The 25,556-nt window shown below is 47.9% G+C and overlaps 1 protein-coding gene and 1 pseudogene across 1 annotated transcript in view; both read right to left on the bottom strand.

Annotated features, from left to right (window-relative positions):
* Positions 1 to 210: 210 nt before the first annotated feature.
* On the bottom strand, positions 211 to 4,839 carry LOC146208490 (palmitoyltransferase ZDHHC20-B pseudogene; annotated as a pseudogene).
* Positions 4,840 to 20,191: 15,352 nt separating this feature from the next.
* Positions 20,192 to 25,556, bottom strand: part of LOC146208489 (acetyl-CoA acetyltransferase A, mitochondrial-like) — a 28,610-nt gene continuing 23,245 nt past the window's right edge. Inside the window, exons 11-12 of the mRNA XM_084587286.1 lie at positions 24,701 to 24,858; positions 20,192 to 20,365 (exon numbers count right to left, since the gene is read on the bottom strand). Of these exons, the coding sequence (XP_084443412.1) occupies positions 20,245 to 20,365; positions 24,701 to 24,858 (279 nt within the window). The 3' untranslated portion in view covers positions 20,192 to 20,244. The remainder of the gene's footprint in view (positions 20,366 to 24,700; positions 24,859 to 25,556) is intronic.

Here is a 25,556-nt window from a genome sequence, read left to right as displayed (position 1 = left end):
AGAAGAAGTACGCTGGGCTCGCCGTTGCAAGGTCCTCTCCACACAGCTAAACGCCCCATTACATTACATCCTTTTTTTTTTAGTATAACGTTAAGCATATCAACCTTCACGGTTATTCATCGTCCTTCTTATGTCTATTCGCTTTGCAGCTTTCTTTATTGTATATAGGCTCGGGATTATTCTCTTAAACAGGCTTAACAAAATGAGTAATTACGTATACGGCAGTTCATGCTGCTGCGGCATCACAGCTAGTGCGGTGTTTGACGGGCTCCTGACTATAGTCACGTTAGAGCCACTGGTGTCCAGGGAAGGTGGAGGCGATTCCGATCCCTCAAGTACCTGGTGCAGCTTGGTCGGGAATCGCACGCCATCACCGGTGCTGGTGAACACAGGCAGCATCCACAGGGACACTTGAGGGCCGAAAACCTCTACGAAGTTCCGGTAGGAGCCGATATCGAACGCGTCACCAGGTGTTCGGAAAACTGGGGCACGCATATTCTCCAACGTGGTCTCGTTGCTCAGCACCATACAGACGTGGTGCCACAGGAAAGCGCCGAGACCTAGCGCCACCAGGGTGCCCACTGCTGCGAGAAATGTGAGGTGGAAGGTGGAGGCCACCATACGGGTCGTCAGCCACAACTCGACCACGTATTTCCCCGTGGTGGCGACGCCGAACACGGACAGCACTACCGTATAGAATAGTGTGAGCAGGAAAAACTTGTAGGTGCCGTAGCACACGCAGTTGTTGAACCATGGACAGTGGTGGTCCATCTTCGGTATGCACCTGCAATGTGGCGCGTAGATACATTATCCTTCATGCACAACTATCATGCATGTTTCTAATCCAAACAAAGATGTTATCGATGAACCGTCGGACACTTAATCGTATCCTTTAATGGTATTACACGACAGCAGTAATTGTTTTTGCCTGCGGCTGCACTTGCGGACATCATTTCGCATAATTCCGCTTTGCGGCTACCTCAATCACTGAATCAATAATTAATAATCCAGTTACAAAGCACCCGGGGGCGGTCGGCACAGTACCATCTGCCATCCGGTGGCGACTGCCCATTGTGTCCAGCTCATGTCTACGAAGCGGATGCTACTACTCTGCTGTCCGCTTTCCCCTCATTACTTGCCCCAAAGCAGAAACACATACAGGATCGCCCTCACTTCGCCACCAAATGTGACGAATATATATCAGGGCCTTATCATCGGTCTTTGCTATAACTTCCTTCAGGAGTCCGTTTTTTGGCCATTTTGCTAAAGAACCATGTAATGCAACAAGACGCGTTGCTGCAAACAAAGAATTTAATCCCCCCTTTTTGCCTATATTGTCTCATACGTACTCTTTGGCGTACAGTCGCAAGCTAGCGAAAGAATCGAACCCACCCATCTCAAACCAGCCACCCGTATTGACAGCTCCTGCTACCCCCTGCCGACTACACCTGCCAGAACCCGACAGGGAGACCAACAGGCATGCCCCAACGAGCCTAAAATATACATCACCGTTCAAACATGTACCATCTGCCAGATTAATGCTCACGATTTTTTGCGCTTATTTTTGTACGAGCCCCCTCCTTTTCCCGTAAGGGCGCTATATTAGTGATTCGCAATAACGTCATGCGGTAAATAATTAAAAGAGCGTGTTCTCTGCCAGATAACTTTTCTTAGTGAGATTTCCTCTTTCCCACTTGAGGCCTTTTACGCATTTTAGTTTTTCCTAGCCATACTATTTATTACCACCTGCTTTGTTACATAACTCTCCAGGATCATCCGCTACTATCATGCCCCTCATTTTAGTGCATTCCGTAGATATATTGGGAGCACAGAGTGCAGCTTAGCTATTTTCACCTGGATACATCCGGTTTCACCTTTCTTTTATGAATAAGATCGTTATCACCTGCTGGGCTCTGCTCTCCTGAGGGTGCGGCTCCTTCCCGGCTTGGGAATAAGCGTTTCGGTCAAGTTGCGCCTTATGCTGTGGGGAGGTGCGCCTTGATCTCTGCTTCCTTTTTTTTTTTTTTACCCGCTTCTTCCTAGAACTGCTTTCTGGTGACCGATTGTGTTTTCTACCGTCGTCGTGTCCCAAGAGAACACTGACCGTACGGGTCTCCCTGCTACATCCCTGTCACCCCTGCTACACCGGTCACCGGGACCGTCGGCAGCCGTCAACGCGACACCCATGGTCTTTGCTGGCGTTCGTGGAGGCACCGTTGATAACTACGACCGAGCAAGTTCTTTCGCCAGTGGTATCACGCCGGTAAGCTAGTAAATGTGTCAGTCGACCTGACCGACTTCGCTGAAACCTGAGTCTTAAAACACGAGGTGGATATGCCAGACTGGACCTATTTCAAGCAGCAATTGTTATTCGAACGGAAGTTGCAAATGAACTTGAACACCGCATTCAATGTGTAGTCTTCTAGTACGTTTCGTGTATTAAAGATGCGCTCAATATTTTTTGGCGTGTCGATACCATCCTAGCATGACTGCGTCTCTCTCATTCTCAGCTGAATCCGACCTGCGGGCGTTAATTCGAGCGGTCATTTATATGGAGCTTGTCCCTAACCCTCTTTCCCTGCCTTGGGCTAGCGCCTACCTGCGCGGTATCATCAAATAGACGTCCTGAGCACCTGCACCGTGCTATAAAGGCCTCTTTTACCCTTTTTCGCGTGTCTATATATAGCACAAAGGCGTTGGTTGCTACACTGTCGACTGCTGTCTTTGAAGCGTCTCAAACTCCGGCGCCTACGTGACACCATGTCGCCACCTTATCCACTGCTTCGCCACTGTAAGCCGGTTTATTACCATGAATTCCGGGGACTTATTTTCAGTTTTTGTCATGATCGTCATGCAGGCAAGTTCATTTTCGTGTGGTGGCACTAGGTGAACCAATGTAACTACTGCGTTTTATTCCCTCAACGCCAATTTTCACTTAAGCTCTAGGCGTCGAAAGACAGACGCATCCTCAGCACCAAGCACTCATGCTCTTCCTTTCTCGCGTGCCGGCGCTCGTTTCTCGGGACCTTCACTGCCTCCCGTCTGTGCCAGGAGTCCCACCCACACGAACATATGCTGTTCTCGGTGCATTCATAGATCAAGTTGAACCGCAGTGAATGGAGCACGGCTTAGCTAGATTGCGTTTCTAGAATCAAGTGCCGATGATATATAATTTTGAAAAATAAAGGGGGGCTCTCCCTGACACCCATTCGTTCTTGGAGTTGCTTACTTCACTTTTTGTGTGGTTCCAGCGGTCACGGAGATGAGTTTTTGCGTTCTTGATGCATCACATCGTATTTTCTTGCATAAAGCCTAAATATAGGGTAGCAGGGGGCTTAATCTTACTGCTCATTACCCGATGCCTGCTTCGGCCAAAGGCGAAGTTGTCACTTCGTGAGCAGCTCCATAATACCTTCGGCAAACGGAGCAGTGGTGACAGCGGTCAGGTTTGATGAGGCAGCAGGGCTCGCAGTAGCGTACGCATCCGTCGGGGCCGAAGGTGAGCAGGCGCCGGTCATCGGCCATCGTCCGCAGCACATCGCGGCGCGTGTGCTCGTTGTGGCAGTGCTCCAGCGCCTGTCGCTCGCCCACGGTGAGAGAGAATCGCCGCGGTATGGGTGGCACCGTCGCCACGGTTGTCTGTGCGTACGACCTGCATGCGCACAGAGTGACGGCGCACGCAGCGGGAGGCTAGGTCGCATTCAAGGTCCTCCTAAGTTCTGTGCCATGCGTAATTCTCATAAAAATAAGCAACACGGAGAAAAAATTCGCGTTAAGCTGTAGCTTATTATTATTATTATTATTATTATTATTATTATTATTATTATTATTATTATTATTATTATTATTATTATTATTATTATTATTATTATTATTATTATTATTATTATTATTATTATTATTATTATTATTATTATTATTATTATTATTATATGTGTCAGCATCCTAATGGTAAAAAGAAGCCTACTACTCGAGTCCGAGCTTATATAAGTTATGGTAGAAAAATTAAATGAACGCAGCAGCATCTCTCGCTGTTTCCGCAGAGAGGCTTCGGTGGTTTTATATGAATGTTTTGGGAGTAGAGACTTCTGATTTTAGCCTAAAACGCTGCTCACTTCCAAGCTATCTGGGACAAGGTTCTCCTCAAAACTGACATCAACAGTTTGATTAGGTGATAGGAAATAGGAATTGAAACAGTTTAACTTTTTCAACCAATTATATAAAATCGATAAATGACTAATTTTACGCGGAAAAGGGCCATGCCAACGATTATTCGTGAACCCTATAGTAGAATGGGGCTGCATAACACCCAGAAATGTGGCGCAACAAACACAATCACATTGTTGCGCCCCATTTCTGGGTATTATGCAGCACCAACTTGCCCCTCAAGCTGTTATTTTGAGGTACTAGAATGCGGTTTTATAAAAAGCATTTATTTAACTTATGCTTTACTGTGCGTTTAGGAGGAGCCCATGGAAGAGAAATAATTAATGTCTGTAGTTACCAAAGGCAGAGGAAGAGCAGCAGATGGAAGCCGACGCCGAACGAAGCGGCCTGGAAGGTGCTCTCCTGGATGACAGAGCCGCAGAAGACCACCACGTAGGCATAGTAGGCCCAAGCGAACAGAGCCGAGACAAGAACCAGGGGAAGCCAGTTGAGCAGCAGTGAGCGCCATTTACGAGGGTGCTTGCGATCGCCACCCTCCCGGCCGTCTTCGAGAGCCTCCGCGGACAGGTCATCCAAGGACCGCATGCAAGCAAATCCTTCTTTTTCTTCGCCATCTCGTGGCGCGCTCACACGACATTTCTCTTGGTTCTTCTTCTTCTCGCCTCCGTGCATGCTGCATTGTTCCTCACCTACAATACTTCTTGTGAAAACGCAGAGAAATACCCAGACAAGTGGGAACTTCAAATTGTACTGAAAAAAAAACGAAAGGAAAACATAGGGTGTCCAGACAGCCTCTATTAAAGATGACCTTGTTCTTTCTGAAACTCTAAAAAACACCGAAAAACAGACATTTAACGATTTTGTGATTTTTTTATTCAATAAGAGTTTTGTCGCTTGCACTGTTTTTATTGTTGTAAAGTGATGTGGCGGTACATTTAGTGGCGCGATTTGAAGCTCACCTTCCAAGAACACTCTGATTGTTTGCCTTTGTCTAAGCAATTCAAATGGGCCATCGTTTATGACTTTAGTATACGATACGCAATTTCCGATAGATATTATCATGACAAATCGTTGGGTCTCATACCCGTTTGTCTACGACTAGGATTTCAGAAGACGACACCGTGGTGTAAATAATAAAAAAAGGTAACTTATAACGCTCTAGCAGGGCACAATCAAGATACGGGCCTCCTGATTCACTGGGATTTTGCAAGGATACTCACTTGAAACAGAAAAACTGTTATCTACCCGCCTACTGAGCGAATCATTACTCATTCAAACAGCGATAAACAGGACTCGGGGAAATATACACGAGATGTACATACGCCTTGTACGCAACACTTTAACTTCAGTACAATGGCCCATCTCGTTCCATCTTCAATGTGAACAAGGCACTCGTAGCAGGGCCGAAATGTCAAGTTTTTAAGTTTTGTATGTTTTTATTTTCCACTCTGACCTCGGCGAGTGCTGGTTTCTTCAATATAAGTAATTTCCTCGCCTGACGGGTTTCCGTCGAATTCTAAGCTATATAAATACCAGTATAGGTTGCAATTTCGTAAACGTGGCTAGCCATGATCATGCGAGTACGGTACAGGGAGTTTAAATTAGCCGACCATACATGACTAAAACGAGCCTCTTCGTTTCACTTTGCGTTTCTCTTCGACGGGTATGATTTGAAAAGACGATTCTCTAGCAGCTGCCAGCTCTTTTGCAACGCTATCTTTCTTGCAGAGCTGCTTTCAATGACGGTGAGGAACACAACAACTGCCTGCTCGAACAGGCAAGTGACCCGCGAGGCACAAACCACCGGCCCTGCAACATCGGTATTGTGTTGGCAATGCATTGGTCCTGTGTTGAGCCGGCCATTACCAAAACCGCCCCAAAACTTGGTCAATGATTTGTGCTGCCTGGGGAAATTTCTAATGCGCCTTAACGAAAGGCCAGCGGTGTCTGCCAATGATTACTGCGTCGCCGAATTCGGTGCACTTTCTGACGCGGCACTGCTAAGGGAGCACGTGATGGCGCTTTCAGTGAACCATGAGCATTAGATCTTCTTGGGCGTGAAGATAGTCTGGTAATACTTGCACGAGAACTATCTATGTTATGCTGGTGTTTCGCATACTTGAGCTTGCTGCAAGCCTTGCGGCGGCTGAATATAGCTAGGTGAAATCAACATTAACTGCTGACATGTCACAAGCAGCATCTTAAGCCAAGTATCATTTGGCAGTATTTGGCCGTTACCTGCAGACAATTCAGTGCCAACGTAGTGAAACGAGTCTTCCTCTATACTACTACTACTAATAATAATAATAATATTAATAATAATAATAATAATAATAATAATAATAATAATAATAATAATAATAATAATAATAATAATAATAATAATAATAATAATAATAATAATAATAATAATAATAATAATAATAGTAGTAGTAGTAGTAGTAGTAGTAGTAGTAGTAGTAGTAGTAACAGTAGTAGTAGTAGTATAGGCTTTCTCAAGCTAGTGCCGCGTCCAATATGACGCCCATTGAAAAAGCATGCGCCGCTAATCGCGAGGCTGCTCGGCTCCTGGGGGCGGTAGATGCTAGTCGGAACAGCCCGCTTTCGTCGTCTCTTCTGTCGTTTTGTCCCTTGCGGAGCCACCGTACCGAGCAAACCCAAATACGCATCCCGGCCTCGGCGGCCGCTCTTCTCTGCAGGCGAAAAGCAAGGCGCCCGTGTGCTGTGCGATGTGAGTGCACGTTAAAGAACCCCAGGTGGTCGAAATTTCCGGAGTCCTCCACTACGGCGTCTCTCATAGCCTGAGTTGCTTTGGGACGTTACACCACACAAACCAAACTATGATTAGTTTATAGGAAAGGAAAAGCGCAGTATCTATCACACTTTCTCCGGCAAGAGTGTTTGGACGGTACGCGCTCCTGTCGCGTGGCGTTCCTTGGCGCGCGTTCAAATGTGGCATTGGAGACGGCAGGGACGCATCCCGCCTCGACCAATCAGAGCTCCGCAAAAGCGGGAGACACTTTGCCCACGACAGCATGAGCCATTAAAGGCTTTCGCCTTAATCCGTCTCCATTACTGTAATCGGGTTCTTGCATCATTCCAATGAATAGCATGAACCAACTAGCCCCAGAGAAAGTACTTCTACATCGCATATGTGGGCCAACCCTGAACCATTATATTCAATGCATATGTTACTACAAGTTTCTTTTCGATTAGATATAAAAAAAAATTATGACGAAAACTATTTATGCAATTATAGACGAAATATATAGGGGAGGAAGGGTGATCTACAAGAAGATAAAGCCCGACGTACAGCTGGATATTTCTTCCGATAAGCTAAGCATTGATGCAGACGCCGCGTAATGTTACTGCCTTACGTCTCTTAGCACGTTTGCACGTCTCTTAACAGTGAGCCACCGACGCGTCCGGCGGACCATCATAGCAGCCATTTTCTATCCGTATGTAGAAGCTATCATTGGCTAGGACGGTTGGGTTTGATTTATGGGGTTCAACGTCCCAAAGCGGCTTAAGCTATGAGACACACCGTAGTGTAGGGCTCGTCGACCACTTGGGGCTTTTTAAGGCTAAGGTTAAGGTTGGTTCACAGGAAGGGAAAGGCGCAGTATCTGTCACACTTGCTCTGTGGACACCTGAACCGCGCCGTAAGGCAAGGGAGGAAGGTGGGAGTGAAAGTGGAAAGAGAGAAAGGGGAGCCGTAGTGGAGGGCTACGGAGTAATTTCGACCACCTGGGGATCTTTAACGTGCGCTGACATCGACGGACGCCACTTCGTTTCGCCTCCATCGAAACGCAGCCGCCGAGGTGGGGTTCGAACCCGGGAACTCCGGCACAGTAGTCGGGCGTCTTACCACTGCGCCACCCCGGCGGGGTGGGCTTTTTAACGTGCACTGAAATCGCACAGCACGCGGACGCCTGGCTTTTCGCTTCCATCGATAAAGGCTCCCGCCGCAACCCAGATTTGATCCCGTCATCCCGCATCATTGCACGAAGACGTCGAGCGCCCTAACCGCTGCACCACCATGGCGGAAGAACGTGGCATTGCTCTTGTGGTGTAGGTACACCCTACCTATGGTAGGAGCATGTGGTAAAGGCTTTGAACCTTACTTGGCTCGCCAGCCTGCCAAATTCGCGCACTTCCCAAAGCTGCTAGTCTCGAGTTCTTAGCTTCCGCTTTAACAGAAAGCTGTAAAAAAAGGATATGAATGATGTACTGCCCATAATAATAAGCAGCGGGGAGCGTATTGATAACTGTCTTCCCTTCCTTAATTCTAGAAACACGTTCATACAAAGATATTTTTCCTTTTTTGCACTAAAATGAAAAAAAAAGTATTTGAAAACGATAAATATTTTAAAAAACAGCGCGATATGCTCACAACAGGCATGATCACTTTTATTTTCAACTCATTTCGCTCACTACATTTAAATCTGGATAAGCAGCTGTAAAAGTGGCCCATTGGATTTCCTGAAATAGTATTCAAGTGGTCCGTCAGGAGGCGTGCGTCCCTCACGCATTTGCTCGTGTTGTGGCTGTAGGAAGAAGGAAAAGAAAACGCACGGGCGGGAGCGCGCTGGTTTGCTTCACGTAAGCAGGCTTACCATGGACAACGCCTCGCAGGCATTTCGAAGCAGCTTCTTGAATAGCCCGAGGCGAGTTCCCTGGGTGCTTCTCTACGGGACAGTCAGCCTGAGCACCACAATGCTGATAATTGTTTTCCTTGTTTTCTTGTTCGGTAAGATGTCGCCTATGAGCGGCTGGAGCGGCCGGACACTCAGGGACTCATCTGACTTCTGCTGTCCCCACGTTCTGGAGAAAGTCTACAGTGAAGTCAATTTTCACCGCGACCCGTGCGAGAGTGTCCTGGAATATGCCTGTGCCAGACGCAGTCGGTCAACCATCAACGAAAGGAGGGACAGCGATTCTCCAAATTCGGTGACGGCAGGTGTTTCTGTAAGCAGGAAGCCAAGCACCAATGCAGCTGGGAGAGCCATCGCAGCTTACTACAAGGCGTGCGTAGCATCATTTTCCGCCAATGAACCGTTAGGCCTAGTGTCTGCCAGGGCCGTTCTGGACATCGCAAAGCCTGCACCCTTCATGTCAGCGATGAGTTTACTGGGGCTTGTGTTTGAACTGTCCCTCAGGTACGACCTTCCTTCCTTGCTCGACATACATCTCAAATCAGGTGAATCAGCACTGTCTACCTATCTAAGTGTCTCGTTACCAGCAGTTGCTAAGATTCCGCTGATTGAAGCTTCGGCCATATTTCAAGCTGTGAAAGTCGACGTTGTTCGTACCGTCAGCACGGCGATATCATCAAACATTTCATTGACGGATGTGGACGAGTTCTTCACTTATACAGAGCAAGCAGCTTATGAAAAAGAAGTTAGTACTTTAGATGCCCTCATGAAAATCGCTACCGAGGTAACTCCGGCGCAATGGATGGATATAATAGAGAAGTTCACCCCTTTCAAGAAGGTCTCCAACGTCGAAGGCATTCCTCTCCGCATGCTGAAGAACCACATCGCCAAGTGGATCAACCCCCGAAGAATCCAGCCAGACAGCCTAGTTATGGCTGTAGTCGTAGCTTCCCTTCACCTGGCTTCAAGACTCACTCCTGGCATGGTTAAGGGCGAACATAAACCGGAGGTATTCTGCGATTCGGCAATGAAAGAACTGCGGCCTCTTTGGGTGTTGAACGCCGTTGGCGCTTCGTCTCCACAGCCGTTAAACAACGCCATCCGGGCCGTTTATTGGGAGCTCTTGAGGAGAGTGTTGCGCACGGTGGGCTTAAGTATGACGAAGCTCGACCGGGACAAACTGGCGCAGAAGTTGGTCAAGATGTATATGCTCTTCCCTTCAGACGCTGTTCCGGCGGACGTGCCCATTCCTGTGCTATCGCAAGACTTCGCGCACGCCTACTTGGCTGCCCGCGCGTACATGTTCGAAGCCAGACGCCACCGAACGTGCACCCTAGGTGTGTCCCGCGATTTCATCGGGGAGCTGGACGGAGTCACTGTGTGTACAAACTCCGAAACACTGACCATTCCGAGCCACATCTACGCTTCGCTTGTGACCATTAATACGACCGAGGAGATGCTATTGATGCCCACCATAGGTGTGCGCCTGGCTGACGTGATTTGGCAGGCTGTACTGTCAGGGAATTGGAGCCGGAAGACTCTGACCAAGCTTCGTGTGTACGAGGATTGCGTCGCCAGCAAAATCGGTGTGACGTCCTCGATGAACGTCCATTTGGCGACCAGCCACTGGCTCAGCCTCGACACAAGCGTGCGGGCAAGTCGCGAAGAAGACGACTGGCACGCCACCGTCGACGGTTCCAGGAATGTGACGCTCAGCCAGCTTTTTTATGCGATGTACGTGCAGCATCATTTCTGCAACGGGTCTCCAGTAGATGTACCGCAACAATTTGTCGACCATGCCCTGAACGCGCTGGTAAGAGCATACCCGGACTTCAGTTCGTCCTTCCGGTGCCGCAAAATGCCGAAAACCGATGCCTTGACATGCGCCCAGCATCTGTCAAGAAGTGGTATTGCATTTGTCTAAACGACATAATTTCAATGCGCTGGTACGTCTTTACGCTTGGAAGATTTTTCATACGAAAATAACTTCAGACTTTTCCAATGATTGCTTAATCCTCCAAAGCAAATAGGAAATACCTGTAGTTTAATTCCTCAGATACGCTGTAGATATGACGATTAAGTCAACGCGGAGAATACATCACCACTCCCACCCATCTCGACCAGATTCGGTCTGGGCTAATTCTCGTGAACACTTGGGAGATGCCAACCCCCAGACTGGAGGCCACAGCTTCAGTCTGGGCTAGCTCGTGAACGCTTGAACGACGCCAACCCCCAGACTGGAAACCGACCTTATTATTTTGCATTAAACGTCTGGAAAATATTGTTAGTGAGGTCACTTGCAGTTTTAAAATGTCTGTCTTTTTTGGGGGGCGGGGAAGGGAGGGGTGTGAATGTGTAATCCTGGAGGTCCGCGGCCTCGCCTCTGCCATGTATCCATGGAGCTTTACTGCTTGCCCACCCTGCGTGTACCCGGTTTTTTAACTAAACGCTATGCTCCTGACCGCGTGACTTCTCAGGGGCCTTTGTTGCCATTGTCTAAAAGGAAAATTCAGCTGAAGCTAGGGCACCCGCCGCGGTGGCTCGCCTTCTGAAGCGGAGTTACCGGGTGCGGACCCGACAACAGCCACTGCATTCCGATGGAGGCAAAACGCAGAGGTATCGGCACTATAGTATCGGTGTGCTGTGCGATGTCAGTGCATATTAAAGGTCCTCAGCTAGTCAAAATTATGGCACCTCCCTCTGTTATTTCACTACCACCTTCCTTCTCTATACGGCGAGATCCAGGTGTCCACAGAGAAGTGTGAGAGATTCCGCGCCTTTTGTTTTCTTGTCGTTGTTTTTTGTAAGCGAAAGCTTCACTGCGGTAGGTAGTTCGCGCCATCGGCGTAGCGACGGTTTTCATCTTCAAGTGACCTTGACAGGTACTGCGTCTTTCCTTTCTTTTAAACCAATTTACAGTGGAATCGAAACCTTCACTACGCTAAGTATAGCAGGTCTTCGTGATTGATTGATTGATTGAATTTCCTTTATTGAATGGGAAGGCTCATGGCCATGGATGGGTATAAAGGGGAGTAGACAGAATTTTCATTGTTTAGGTCGTCACTCGAATCACATTGCTCTAACCAGGCCACTAAGCGAGCCATACTTGGCAAATATCTGTGTGTTAGCGTCAGTTTCTATAAGGGAACGGTAGTTCAGGCGGTAGGGTTTGATCTCGGAGCGTCCAGTAGAAAAAGGGCAATCTCAGAGTAGATGAGATATGCCGCCGCGAATTAGAGTCGTACAGTGGGGGCACGTAATCATTTTCTCCGTATACTGACGCCAGCGGGCCATAACACCTGGCGTGTAAGCCGCATGGGCGATGAGCTTATTCAAAAAGACTTCTTGACTTCGGGTGAGGTGGGTTTTTCTCGTAAAAGGTGGGTCTGGTGTGGCCAATGCATGCGATGCTGACTGAGGCTACGAAGACTGGTCCGAGTATAGTGCATAAGGGCAAGTGACTATAAATTTGCCCTTCAAATTACTATGACCGAATTAAGTGTGGATGTCAACTATTTCGTGGTGTTCGCAAAAATGTATACTGCACCTTCCTTTTCCCAAAGCCTAATATGAACGGAGATACTGCCTCGCCGCGGTGGTCCAGTGGTTACGATGCCCCACTACTGTGTCGGAGTTCCCGGGTTCGATCCCGACACCCGGCGGCTGCGTTTCGATGCAGGCGAAACGAAGAGGCGTCCATGTGCTGTGCGATGTTGTTGTTGTTGTGGCTGTAGGAAGAAGGAAAAGAAAATGCACGGGACTGCTCTGACTAGCTGAATCACCTCCGCTGCCTCGTCCGGACAGAAGGGAAAATAAAGAAAGAAAAAAAGAAGAGGGGAGAGAAAGACGCGCGCCGCAACAACAGCCATCATCCACCACTGAAATAGTGGCAGGTGCAATGACGGCCTATAACAGATAAACATCAGTGGCAGGCTAGCCCACCGCAGGTGGCTTGACCTACCTGTCCCAGCCCCATCAGGGCCAGGATCAGTCACCCTTCACCACCTCATTCCTGTGTGATGTCAGGGCACGTTAAAGATCCCCAGGTAGACGAAATTACCCCGTAGCCCTACACTATGGTTCCCCTTTTTCTATTTTCACTGTCTTTCCCATCTTCCTCCTTTCCCTTACGGCGCAGTACAGGTGTCCACAGAACAAGTGTGACAGATACTGCGCCTTTCCTTTCCTATGAACCAGTTATTATTATTATTATTATTATTATTATTATTATTATTATTATTATTATTATTATTATTATTATTATTATTATTATTATTATTATTATTTATTATTATTATTATTATTATTATTATTAAACGGAGAGGCAGCCCTGGGTTGTTTGTGTTACCTTAACGGCCAAGGAGAGATACGGCGCCTTTCCAATTCCTTATAAACAATGTAAATATACAAGAAAAAATATGAAAACATGACCTTGATCTGATTCGGTGTAGGTTTCCACAATTCTGTGGCGTCCGCACAAAAGTATAAGGCTCCTTCTTTTCTCCAAAACCTAATTTACGAGCCGTCGGTGTCCCCGCCGCGGTGGTGCAGTGGTCAGATGCCCGACTATTCTGCCGGAGTTCCCGGGTTCGATTGATTGATTTATAGGAAGGGAAAGGCGCGGTAACTGTCTCACTTGTTTTCTGTGGACACCTCAACCGCGCCGTAAAGGGGAGAAAGGAAGGTGGGAGTGAAAGTGGAAAGAGAAAGAGGAGACCGACCATAGTGGCTGCGTTTTGATGGAGAAGGAACGAAAGGCGTCCTTGTGTTGTGCAATGTCAACGCACGTCATTGTGGGGTGGCTGCTCCTGGCCCTACGGGGCTGGGAACGGCGAGAGCTCGCTTGCCACCAGCGGTTGTACCGGTTCTAGGCCGTCATTGCACCAGCCACCACTTCGGTAGCGGCCGACGGCTGTTGCGACGCACGTCTTTCTTTCTATCCACCTCTCTTCTTTTTCATTCTTCCTTCTCTATTTTCACGTCTGTTCACACGAGACAGCGGAGGTGGCTCAGCTACTTCCGCCATGGCTCAGCCACAGAGCCAGCATCAGGCCCGTTGTTGGTGTTGTTGTGGCCGTAGGAAGAAGGTTTGGTTTCGTTTGTGGGGTTTGACGTCCCAAAGCGACTCAGGAAAAAGAAGATACACGGGCCTGCTACTGGCTCTGTAGCTGAGCCACCTCCGCTGCCTGATTGATTTATAGGAAGGGAAAAGGCGCGGTAACTGTCTCACTTGTTTTCTGTGGACACCTCAACCGCGTCGTAAGGGAAGGGATGAAGGTGGGAGTGAAAGTGGAAACAGAGAAAGGAGGAGTCGTAGTGGAGGGCTACGGAGTAATTTCGACCACCTGGGGATCTTTAACGTGCGCTGACATCGCACAGCACACGGACGCCTCTTCGTTTCGCCATCAAAACGCAGCCGCCAAGGTCAGGTTCGAACCCGGGTACTCCGGCCCAGTAGTCGGGCGTCTTACCACTGCACCACCCCGGCGGGGCCCCCTCCGCTGCCTCGTGCGGACAGAAGAGAAAATAGAGGAGAAAGGAAAACATGAGGGAGAAAAAGACGCGCGCCGCAATAGCAGCCGTCGTCTACCACCTAAGCGGTAGCGGGTGCAATGACGGCCTACAACAGAGGAAAATACGGTGGCTGTCTAGCCCCCGCCGCAAGCGGCGTTGACCTATACCGTCTCAGCCTCTTAGGACCAGGAACTGTCACCCTTCGCCACGTCCTCCCTCTCAGGCCCGTGAATTTTCATTCTTCCTACAGCCGCAACCACAAGAGCCCAGGTGGTCGATATTTCTCCGAAGCCCTCCACTCGGCCCCTTTTTCTCTCTCCATCCATTCTCATCTTCCTTCCTTTCTTTAAGGCGCGGTTCAGGCGTCCACAGAATCAAGTGTGACATATACTGCGTCTTTCCCTTCCTATGAATCAATCATTAGCCGTCAGCGTGACGAAAGTTTTCCCCTTGAACTACCTTGAATGTTAAAGACAGATACTGCGCCTTTCCTTTCCTATAAACCAATGTACAAATAAAACATGAAAACAGGATCTTGAGCTGGTTAGGTGTAGTGTTCACAATTCCGTGGCGTCCACTCAAAACTCAAACATTTCCCCAAACCCTAATTTATATAGATATTGTGGAAAAAAAACGCGGATTGAAAACCTGGTGTTAAAGAAGCTGTCGCTCCAACACTCGCAGCTTTCTCTCTATCACTATAGATTCAAGCTATGCTTAAGCGATGTCAGAGCACGTTAAAGATCCCCAGGTGATCGAAATTACTCTGTAGCCCTCCACTACGGCTCCTCTTTCTCTCTTTCCACTTTTACTCCCACCTTCCTTCCTTCACTTAGAGCGCGGTTGAGGTGTCCACAGAAAACAAGTGAGACAGCGCGCCTTTCCCTTCCTATAAATCTATCAATTTAATCCTCCCCAATTTCTTTTTCTGTAAACCACCATTCCCACCGCGGGGGCTCGGTGGTTATAGTGAACTAGAATACAATATTCTAGTTCACTATATCAGTGGTTAAGGCGCTCTACTGTTGAATCTTACGACACGGAATCGAATCCCGGCCGCGGCCGCCGCTTTTTGATTTAGGCGGAAAGCAAGGCGCTCAAGTACAATGCGTTGTTAGTGCACGTTACAGAGCCTCAGGTGGTCAAAATTTCCGGAGTCGTTCACTACGGCGTCTCTCAAATTGAGTCGCTTTGAAACGTTAAAGCCTAGAAAGCGAACCGAACCTTTCTCCTAAACTAAATAAAACCAACCTTATACAGGGTGATACTCTTCCGACTTTATTTAAATAGTTGGCTCTTAGAAGCAGGTAGGGTTGGAAGCAAGCGCGAGCATTTTGGATCAGCTTTGGTAGCAATAGTAAAGCCATTTTGGAGCAGCTTTGGAGCAACAAAACGAGCGTTTTGGAGCATGTAATTATTTCTTGGAGCACGCCGCTCTTTATCCCACAACACATGGATCTAAGGTCGAACGTATAATTGCAGTTTTCTTTTTTTGAAACACACAATCTTCACCCAGATTCCTTCTTATGCAACTTCAATACCTTTTCAACTTTGCACTCACTTCTGGCAAGACAAACGGCCAAAGCATGTAAAAATATATAACGCAGACCGACCTTAGCAACGGCTTGCAAACGACTAGCAGCAAACGTAAAGCTTGCTGGTGCACTTCAACATCTAGTCTTACCGAATGCGTTGCCTGTTTTGACGATAAATTTAAATGTCAAGTCTACCACTTGGATGCACTCTAGCAGCGATACTAATTTGGAGTTCAGATTAATGGGCATGACATTTCTGCTTCCTATCTTGTGCATATCTATTTTAGTTCATTTATTTAGAACACACCTCAAAGCCCTCAGATATGCGGTATTACATGATCCTTTTTGGTCCTATGCATCCCTGAGCACATGGATATTTCGTTAGCCAAAAAGGCGCCTTCAGACCAAAATAACGAGCCAATAACGGCCAGTGCCGCTCCCGTGCTTTTTGCCTACCGAGGGATTGCAGACGACTGCAGCACGACCTCGATCGTTTTGTCCGTTTGCAAATATTGCGGAGGTCTATGGGATGGAAGCAGGCTCGGGCATTTTGGAGCAGCTTCGGGATATATAGATACCATTGAAGGGTAGCCTTTCTATCCTACAGCTTTTTTTTTACTTCACTGCCTCCTGCCAATAGTTGATCATTGTTTGCTTGATCAATGCTGGGGCTCATTTTTAATATTTGGCGATACACCTTTTTTTTTCTATATAGGAAGGGAAAGGCGCAGTATCTGTCACACTTGTGTCTGTGGATACCTGAACCGCGCCGTAAGGGAAGGGAGGAAGGTGGGAGTGAAAGTGGAAAGACAGAAAGGGGAGCCGTAGTGGAGGGCTTCGGAGTAATTTCGACCACCTGGGGATCTTTAACGTGCGCTGACATCGCACAGCACACGACGCCTCTTAGTTTCGCCTCCATCGAAACGCAGCCGCCGAGGTCGGGTTCGAGCCCGGGTACTCCGGCACAGTAGTCGGGCGTCTTACCACTGCACCACCCCGGCGGGGCTTTGGCGATACACTGATTTATTTATAGGAAAGGAAAGGCGCAGTAACTGTCTCACTTGTTTTCTGTGGACACCTGAACCGCGCCGTAAGGGAAGGGGGAAGGTGGGAATGAAAGTGGAAAGAGAGAAAGAGGAGCCGTAGTGGAGGGCTACGGAGTAATTTCGACCACCTGGGGATCTTTAACGTGCGCTGACATCGCACAGCACACGGACGCCTCTTCGTTTCGCCTCCATCGAAACGCAGCCGCCGAGGTCGGGTTCGAACCCGGGTACTCCGGCACAGTAGTCGGGCGTCTTACCACTGCACCACCCCGGCGGGGCTTGGCGATACACCCCGCGTGCCTTTCCAACACTCTTGAGAGAGAGAGAGAGAGAGAACTTAATATAATGCAAAAAAAAGAAAAATAGTCTAGAGCTCCCGTGATTGGGTGCTCAGTCCAGGACTCTCGTGGCCTTTGCTGCCCTGCTGGCCCGTTCAATCAGCCAAAGCTGGTCTTTCGACTCCGAACTGGACAGCGCAGCCTCCCACTGCTCCGGCGTGTTGTTGTGAATTATCGGCACTGCATCTCTTGAGAAACTTCGATAGCTTTGGCGTACCAACTCGTAACGCTTCAAGTATGGTTTTGTCGGCCGTAGGCCTGGCAAGCTTGTCAAGGCTGACAAAGAGGCCCGATGGTGAAGTACCTGCTTGTTTTCACATCAGAATCATTAGAATAACTCATGCAGTTTTCGCAGACGGACAAGTTTCCTTACTAGCGGCTCACAGTAGTATGCGCTACCTGCTTCGCTTGCTGATCTCGCTTCTCTACCCCGGCGATTCAAAAGGCTGAGAGGAGGTGCTACGTCACATGCACAGTGCATTTTAGAGCGCAGCTCTTTGGCGGCCGTTCCTGGGTTTCGCGGCGGCGTCGGCGTCGGCCTCGTAACCAGTTCCGCCCCTTTTCAGCCCCCCCCCCCCCCCCCCCCCCGTTCGAGCCGGCGCTTTGGCCACCGGAGCCTTGCAGGAGGAGGGGGGGGGGGGTACACTCAGCGGCGAATGATGGGGGCAGAGCGCGCGCAGCTACCAGAGCACACGAGGAAAAAAAAAAGGAGTCGCCGAAGGCAGCGCTAGCAGGCTCGCTTCACTCGCTAGCGGCGTCAGCGAGTCGCTGCTATCTGTTCGTTGCGCAACGTTCCTATGGACCCACGCGCTGCCTCCCGCAAAACCTCCCGATAACTCAATTGCTCTCTTCATTTCTCGGACCACAAAGCTTCTTTCATGACAGCCAAGAACTGTTAGTGGAGTGTTTCTTGAAGGAATACGTGTGGAAAATTAAAAAAAGGAAGTATGTAATTGTGCTTATGTGCCTTGCTCGAAATCCTTGCCTCTTTTTTTTCTCTATTGGTTCACGGGAAAGGAAAGGCGCAGTATTTGTCACATTTGCTCTGTGGACACCTGAACCGCGCCGTAAGGGAAGGGAGGAAGGTGGGAGTGAAAGTGGAAAGACCGAAAGGGGAGCCGTAGTGGAGGGCTACGGAGTAATTTCGACCCCCTGGGGATCTTTAACGTGCCCTGACATCGCACAGCACACGGACGCCTCTTCGTTTTGCCTCAATTTATCGAAAAGATGAAACAGCTGATGAGCTTCGCTCAAATTTCGCATTAGGAAGTAACATAATCGTGGGCATTTTTTTTTCTGCAATAATCTCCAATCGCCGGTGGCTAATCCGAAATTTACCTGTCAATAAATATTTATTATGCTCCATGCTTCCTTCCCTTAACAAAATTTTTCTCATTTGTATTAAGCCCAGTGCAAGATGCATTATATATTTTCCCCCGGTGCTCTGACATTGTTCCTGCGTTCTGCTAAATTTGATGGTACAACATCGAGGCAGCCAGTTTAGAGCAGTTTTGGAGCAATATTTCATTTTGGAGCGGGATGGAGCAGAATGGAGCAATTGAAGCAGCACTTCCACCCCTGAGTTTGTTATTAAAGTGGAATACTGCTCGAAGCTGCAGTCACTTGAGACGCGCACAGTTCTAAGTTAGAAAAATCTAACAATAATTTTGCTCATCTATACTATTTTGACGGGGCGCAAATTTCACTAGTCTTCCTGTTGCTGCAGGCCACACGATGGTTAAGCAACCGCAAATGCAGTTCGACAGTTATACTATTTTCGTGCAGCGTTCAACCACATGGAGGAAGAAATGTGCATTCCTGGTCAGCAGTTTAGTGTTGCCTGGCCTAGCTTTCAACATGGACGAAGGTAAACCAGTGAATGCCGCATCTGTCGTGCTGTTGACAGCCTTGTACTTGGTTTCGAGTAGATGTTTTCTCAAATACCTATGTAAATAGGCGACATGGCTGTTGGTCTCCTTCGTGTTGTGTCTAAGGCTGTCTTTTTTCCAGCTGTAGTCGCCCAGTGTTACGAACAACTCTGATACCGAGCCGTAGGCATGCACACACGTGGCGACCACGTCAATTGTCCGCTTGCTTGATGTTCCCGGTGCCACGTAGACTCCCTGGATGACGATGCCACTGTTGTGCAGCCTAACACAGCAGACCTCGCCGTTTTTTATCGCGACCGAGGCGGGGTGTCTAATGGCGGGCACTAGCGGTTATACACGTCCATGAGGCGCCTGAATGTGAAAGTTTTGCCGCAGCCAGCGGGGCCCGTGAAGAATATTTGCAACGGCTTCGCTTCTCGGTCCGCCGCACGGTGAATCACTTCCAGTATGAACACTTCTTGCCACTCGTTGACCATTCTCATTCGGGTGTAGAAGCCTTCGAGCGGTATACTATCGTCTCTACGTCAAACTCCGGGGCTCACCGCCGTTTACAACACTTGAACGAACCTCTTCCTCTCTCCCCCCTCCTCCTTCTTCTTGTTGTTCCTCTGCAACAGCGGCAAAGCCGGTTGCTAAGCAACATAACGCTTTTTCAGGCATCGGCAAGATGATCAAGGGTAGAGTAGTGTATACCTTTCGCTACAAGATTATTTTTCACACTTAAGCTACGCCTTTGAGGGTAGCTTAAGTCATTACCCGATAGCGTAGCCTACCAGCAGACATATAAAGCCTCGCTTTAACTAGGCTTATGAACTAAGTCGCATTAACTAAGTCGTATGAACGTGCCTGAGTTGCATAGGGCTAACGTGAATTCAAGTGTCAAGACAGGCTGATTCTGATGTCACCCTCCCACATGAAAGAAGAGACCCGAGTAGGCGCTCTTTCAAGCAACGGCGAAATCCTGCAGATGAGTTCTGATGGATGCAAATTCTGCCCTAAAAGCAAGCAAATAAATGTGGGGATTGAAATCTGAAGTGTAACCTTCCAAAGTTCATATTCTTTATTGTGTCAAGAGGCTTTGACCTTTTCTGCAAGAAGGCCTAGAGCTTCTCGATGAGGACTGCAGATGCGCCTCCGCCCCCGTTGCAGATACCAGCCAAGCCGTACTGTCCTGGCTGCAGGTGAAGGGCCATCCTTCCCGTGATCCGTGCTCCGGACATCCTGTGAGAGAGCATTTAATTACTGCACCTACGAACCTGCTTAGTCATACATTCTAGAGACAAAGCCGAAACGCGAATTCGTAATCAGCTTACTCCACCTGCACCTACTGCAGCTAGCGATGATAAGCTATCGATAGTGCCGCCGATAGCGTGCTATCGATAGCATTAACGACAGCGCTATCGATATTACTGTCGATAGTTTTATTGTTTCTATAAATTCAGCCATGTGAACTCACTCGCTCTACTACGGTGGCCCTCATAGCCTGAATCGATTTGGGGCGTTCAGCCTAATAAAGCCACGAAACCAATCAGGTACTGCAAAGGCTTTGACAATATAGCTAGCCTACAGCTGCGTAATTATCGATAGTCTTGCTATCGACAGCGGTACTATTGCTATCGATTGTAATACTATCGATAGCAAAACTATGAATAGTCTATCGATAGCTTCAAAAAAAAACTATCGATAATATCGATAGCAAAATCACCGACAATTTTCTCTTCTAAGTCTGCAGCCCATTTGCTGGACTGGTATGACAAAACCATATGACAAAACCATTTCAAACGAAAACAGGACCAGTATACAATTAGGCAGAAGACTGTGTATAGATCTAAAACTGCATCTAGATATACCATATACCCAATGTTTCAGAGAATCCCGATAGTAGTTTTTACATGTGTGCTTTTTGGTGCAATAAAATGGTCTTGGCGCGTAATATACCAGTGTTTCTAGACATCAGAAAACAGGTGCGAACAGCTGGCCGAGCCCCTGTTCGAACTTTTTCAGACTCTGCCTGATATCGTCGTCACCAGCCACAGCCTCAGAATCCTGTCCAGCACTGAAGCTTGAGGTGTTGTCATTTTTCTCAAGGAGGCCTTGGTGAATTATGCAATAAAACCTCTTTCATTCTGATTTCAAGGGATCACAGTCTCACAGAAGATGTCTAACTAAACTCGAATTATCGGAAAATATCAGGTTGTTAACCGGCCCAGTTAGCTCAATCGTTAAAGTGATGATTCATCCCAGGGGGTGGTCTGGTAATGTAACCCAAAAGAAGGGGCAGTCTTTTTTTTTTTTTTTTATTGTTCTAAGGTTCTTCGAAAAATGCGTGACCTTCCTCCGTAGCCGTATGGCTAAGCTTTGATGGTTGCGAATGAATAAGTATCCCCTTATACAATTATCGGGAACCCTTAAAAGGAAACCGCAATCAAAAGGTCCTATTTCCACATACCGAGGCACACCGCAGGGCTCAGTCCTCTCACCCATCCTCTTTAACATCGCCCTAACTCCCTTAGCCCGGATACTCGAGACTATACCTGACCTTCAGCACGCAATATACGCAGACGACATCACACTATGGACTACTAAGAGTTGCCCTGGCCAAGTTGAACAAACTTTGCAATTCGCTACAGATGCCATCCACACATATACAAAGGCTATAGGTCTTGCGTGTGCACCACAGAAATCTGAGCTCCTAGTCATCAAGCCTTCCCCACGTGCCCCAACCATCACCGTACTCCTTGACAACGCTCCGATTCCCAAAGTACCACGGCTCCGACTGCTAGGTCTCCACATTCAACAGGACACTAGAGCCACCTACACCATACACCTCCTGCAGCGCCAAATCAACCAGATAACACATCTCATTCGTCGCATTTCAAGCCGCAATCATGGTCTCAAGGAAAAAGACACTTTAAGACTGGTAGATGCCCTTATCATTAGTCGACTAGCTTACCACCTCCCCTACCATCACATCACCAAAACCCAACTCAATAAACTTAACGTCCTACACCGCTCAGCCGTTAAAGCAGCCCTCCATTTACCTCGTCATACCAGTACAATTCGGCTCCTTCAATTAGGCATTCATAACAATGTTGAGGAGATCATAGAGGCGCACCTCTCCAGCCAGCAACGTCGACTCCGCACAACATCTACAGGCGCTCATCTCTTGCGCTCAATGGGCTACAATACCCCTGATCCCTCACCTCATACTCATATACCCATCCCTCCGCATCTGCGGAGCCTCCTCGAGCTCAAACCCCTCCCACAAAATATGGATCCCGAACACCACAAAGGTCGTCGCGCAGCCCGTGCCTCATATTTTTCCAAACAGTACTCCACACGCCAAGACATCATCTACACGGATGCTTCACACAATCCGGACATTCCTCACATCTGCACTGCTGTATTCACGGACATTCGCCGCTCAACATTCAATGCCGCCTCTATCCACTGCACTAGCATCGCCGAGGCCGAATGCTTGGCCATTACACTTGCAATTGCACTCATCAGTCAGTTGTAGACTCAGCACACCACAATATGCACAGACTCCCAAACAGCATACAGATATCTACTGCGAGGAACCCTCCCACACTCATCTGCTAAAATATTATCTACTCTACCTACCCCTCCCGATACCATCACCATCACATGGGTTCCTGGGCATGAGGACATCCTCGGAAATGAGCGCGCTCATGCGTTTGCCCGAGAACTAAGCTTCCGGGCGCCGGTGGATGTCCTCCCCAAACCTTCATTATACACCACCATCGAACCTCTTGACTACACTACAATTGTTCAGTACTATCGTCGCTGCCGTGCCACGTTCCCGCCACCACATCCCACGCTTTCTCACATCGATAGCACGTACTGGCGACAACTCCAAACACATTCGTTTCCATCTCCTCAATTTGCCCACATATTTCACCCCACGGACTTCCCACCGTACTGCACCACATGCAACGCCACCCCACCCACCCTCTACCATTACTTATGGGAATGCCCACATCCAATCCGCGTTCCTCCCGTCAAACACCCCACCCCCTCCTCCTGGGAGGCTGCCCTTCTAGCCACGCAACCTGCAGATCAGTTGCGGCTGGTCGAGCGGGCTAAGCTAGAAGGAACAGCCAGAGGGCTCCTGGACTAAGAGGTCCTCCTGGGAGTGTTTACATTTTTTTTTAATAAAGTTTTTTCCTCCTCCTCCTCCTCCACATACCTTGATTTCTTAAAAAAAAAGGCATTACTTATCAGTTGTTTTTTTTTATGAATTTGCATGATATTGTTTTCGCATTTCTGCCGAACAGTACGATGCACGCTCACTGTGGGATAATTCAATGTCATGCCATGACATATATCCTCTCCATAGGACTGAAACAGGATAGCCACGAGGGCTTTTTGTTTTCCCGTCTGTTGAGGCTGACCCCGCTACGTTTGAGTCTTCCGGGACATTTTGTACACAACAGCTCACCCCACCCTCCCCTCTGGACACACGCGCACGCTCCCCAGTGAATAAATGACACTCGCCGTATACATAGAGAGTTGCTATTCCCCTGAAATAGTAGACCTGCCCTGTTCCTTGAAGTTGTGCACTCCAGTTTCCAGGATAGACAACGGCTTATCGCGGTGTCTGTTAATCACTAACGTATTTTCCCATATAAGGGCTCAATATAAGGAGATTGCTTCATTATTTGCCATATGGCGCACCTCAAGCACCTTTCGTCGGGACGTCCTGGCAGCTACACTTACCCACTATCAGTAGCCTCGGAAACTCTGCGAAATGTCAGTCAAATGTCCAACTTTTGTGCAAAATTTTGCACGCCACCTGGCTGTATTGCCTTGCAGTATGGCGCATTTCGAATCGTCCGCGCTCCATATCTTCCGAGAGTGAGTGAACCGCAGTCTCTATTTTTCCGCCGTGACAAACGTTAAATGCAGTTCCGTATTTGTGTCGAATGTATCCCTCGTAGTTATAATTCTTGGTAAGGGGAACAAGCGCTCAAAAGAGGCACACGGAAGGAAGAAAAAGACGAGGCAGCGCCTGTTGCGTCTTATTCTTTTTCTTCCTTCCGTGTGTGTCTTTTAAGTGCTTTTTCCCCTTATCAGCACTTATGCACAATCTTGCCCAAGTTCAAGGTAGTTACAATTCATTGTGCCATTGTCAATTTCTATCCATCGCTTATCAGTACGATGTCACACCAACTAAGGACCAAATATAACGCTACATTATCTCCACTGTGTGGCCTGTAATTTACAGGAAGCTTATAGTGGCACATTGCCTATATATTTGACAACGGGCTCACATGCGCGAAACAACCCGACACAAACATTACCACTTTAAACAGCGCATGGTGTGGGGTGCATCACTAAAAGTCACCTGTTTATTATCGGTTGACACTGATGAGTGACACTATATATGCGTGTTCATTTTGCCCCTCGTTGCATCACTCAAGACAAAAGGAATAAATCGTATTTGAAGCCCTTCATTTACCTTCCAAGTACCCCAGTACCGCTTTGCCCCATAACGCCTGCTTGTCCTAGAGCTTCGTTTACATATGCACTTACCCAAGGGGGTGACCAAGGCTCACGGCGCCACCGTGAATGTTGACATTGGAGCCATCCAGACTGAGATGTTTCATATTGCATAGAACAGCGGCGCTGAAGGCTTCGTTGATTTCTATCATAGACATGTCATCCATCTTCAAACCAGTTTGATTCAACACCTGTCCGGAGGGAAATAACAAGGCTCTCAGATATGCTGTGGAAAATTGCTTTACATATATAGTTCTTTTTACATCAACCTTACATGGTTCATTATACCTTTTTTTACCTGCCATAAACTGATTCACCATAGAAGTATGCGTCATTGTGACATCAAGGGGCAATGCGGCAGATGAATAAAAAGTAATCCTTTTATTATCCATATCAGATCGATCCCGTACTTCCAACGAAGCCATATCTCCAAGTGTACTGCATAATTTGTCCCATTCCATTTGCTTCGTTTTCCCAACCATAACATGTACACATAAACCAGGGTGAGTTAACTGTATTTATTAATAAGTCCTTCTGCACCTCTGAGTCGTTCCAAGCCTCAAATTATCATAAAGCTAATGTTGAGTGAAACTGCTTGCACAAATTGTCCTACTACACATGCCTACTTTCGCGGCCCTAAAATATCCCCATTGGTCGTAACGTCCCCGCTAGGGCAGATGCCGGTGTGAGCACATGTCCAGTACCGCTTCCGAAAAAAGAATTGCTCGATTAGAATTCTAAAGTGCGGACTTCTATTTCTGACCTTTTTTTTTTATTTTTGGTTCCTACTCTCTTCAACGCATGGTTATTTTCTTGACTGGGCTAAAAAATAAGACGTTTTTTGCTGGTGGCAGTCAGTACGCGTGAAGTCGTTCACTGCCGTCCTTGC

The sequence above is a fragment of the Amblyomma maculatum genome, chromosome 1 (assembly GCF_055883805.1).
Source record: "Amblyomma maculatum isolate TAMU_Amacu chromosome 1, ASM5588380v1, whole genome shotgun sequence".
Lineage (NCBI taxonomy): Eukaryota > Metazoa > Arthropoda > Arachnida > Ixodida > Ixodidae > Amblyomma > Amblyomma maculatum.
This window is presented reverse-complemented; position numbering and strand designations above follow the sequence as displayed.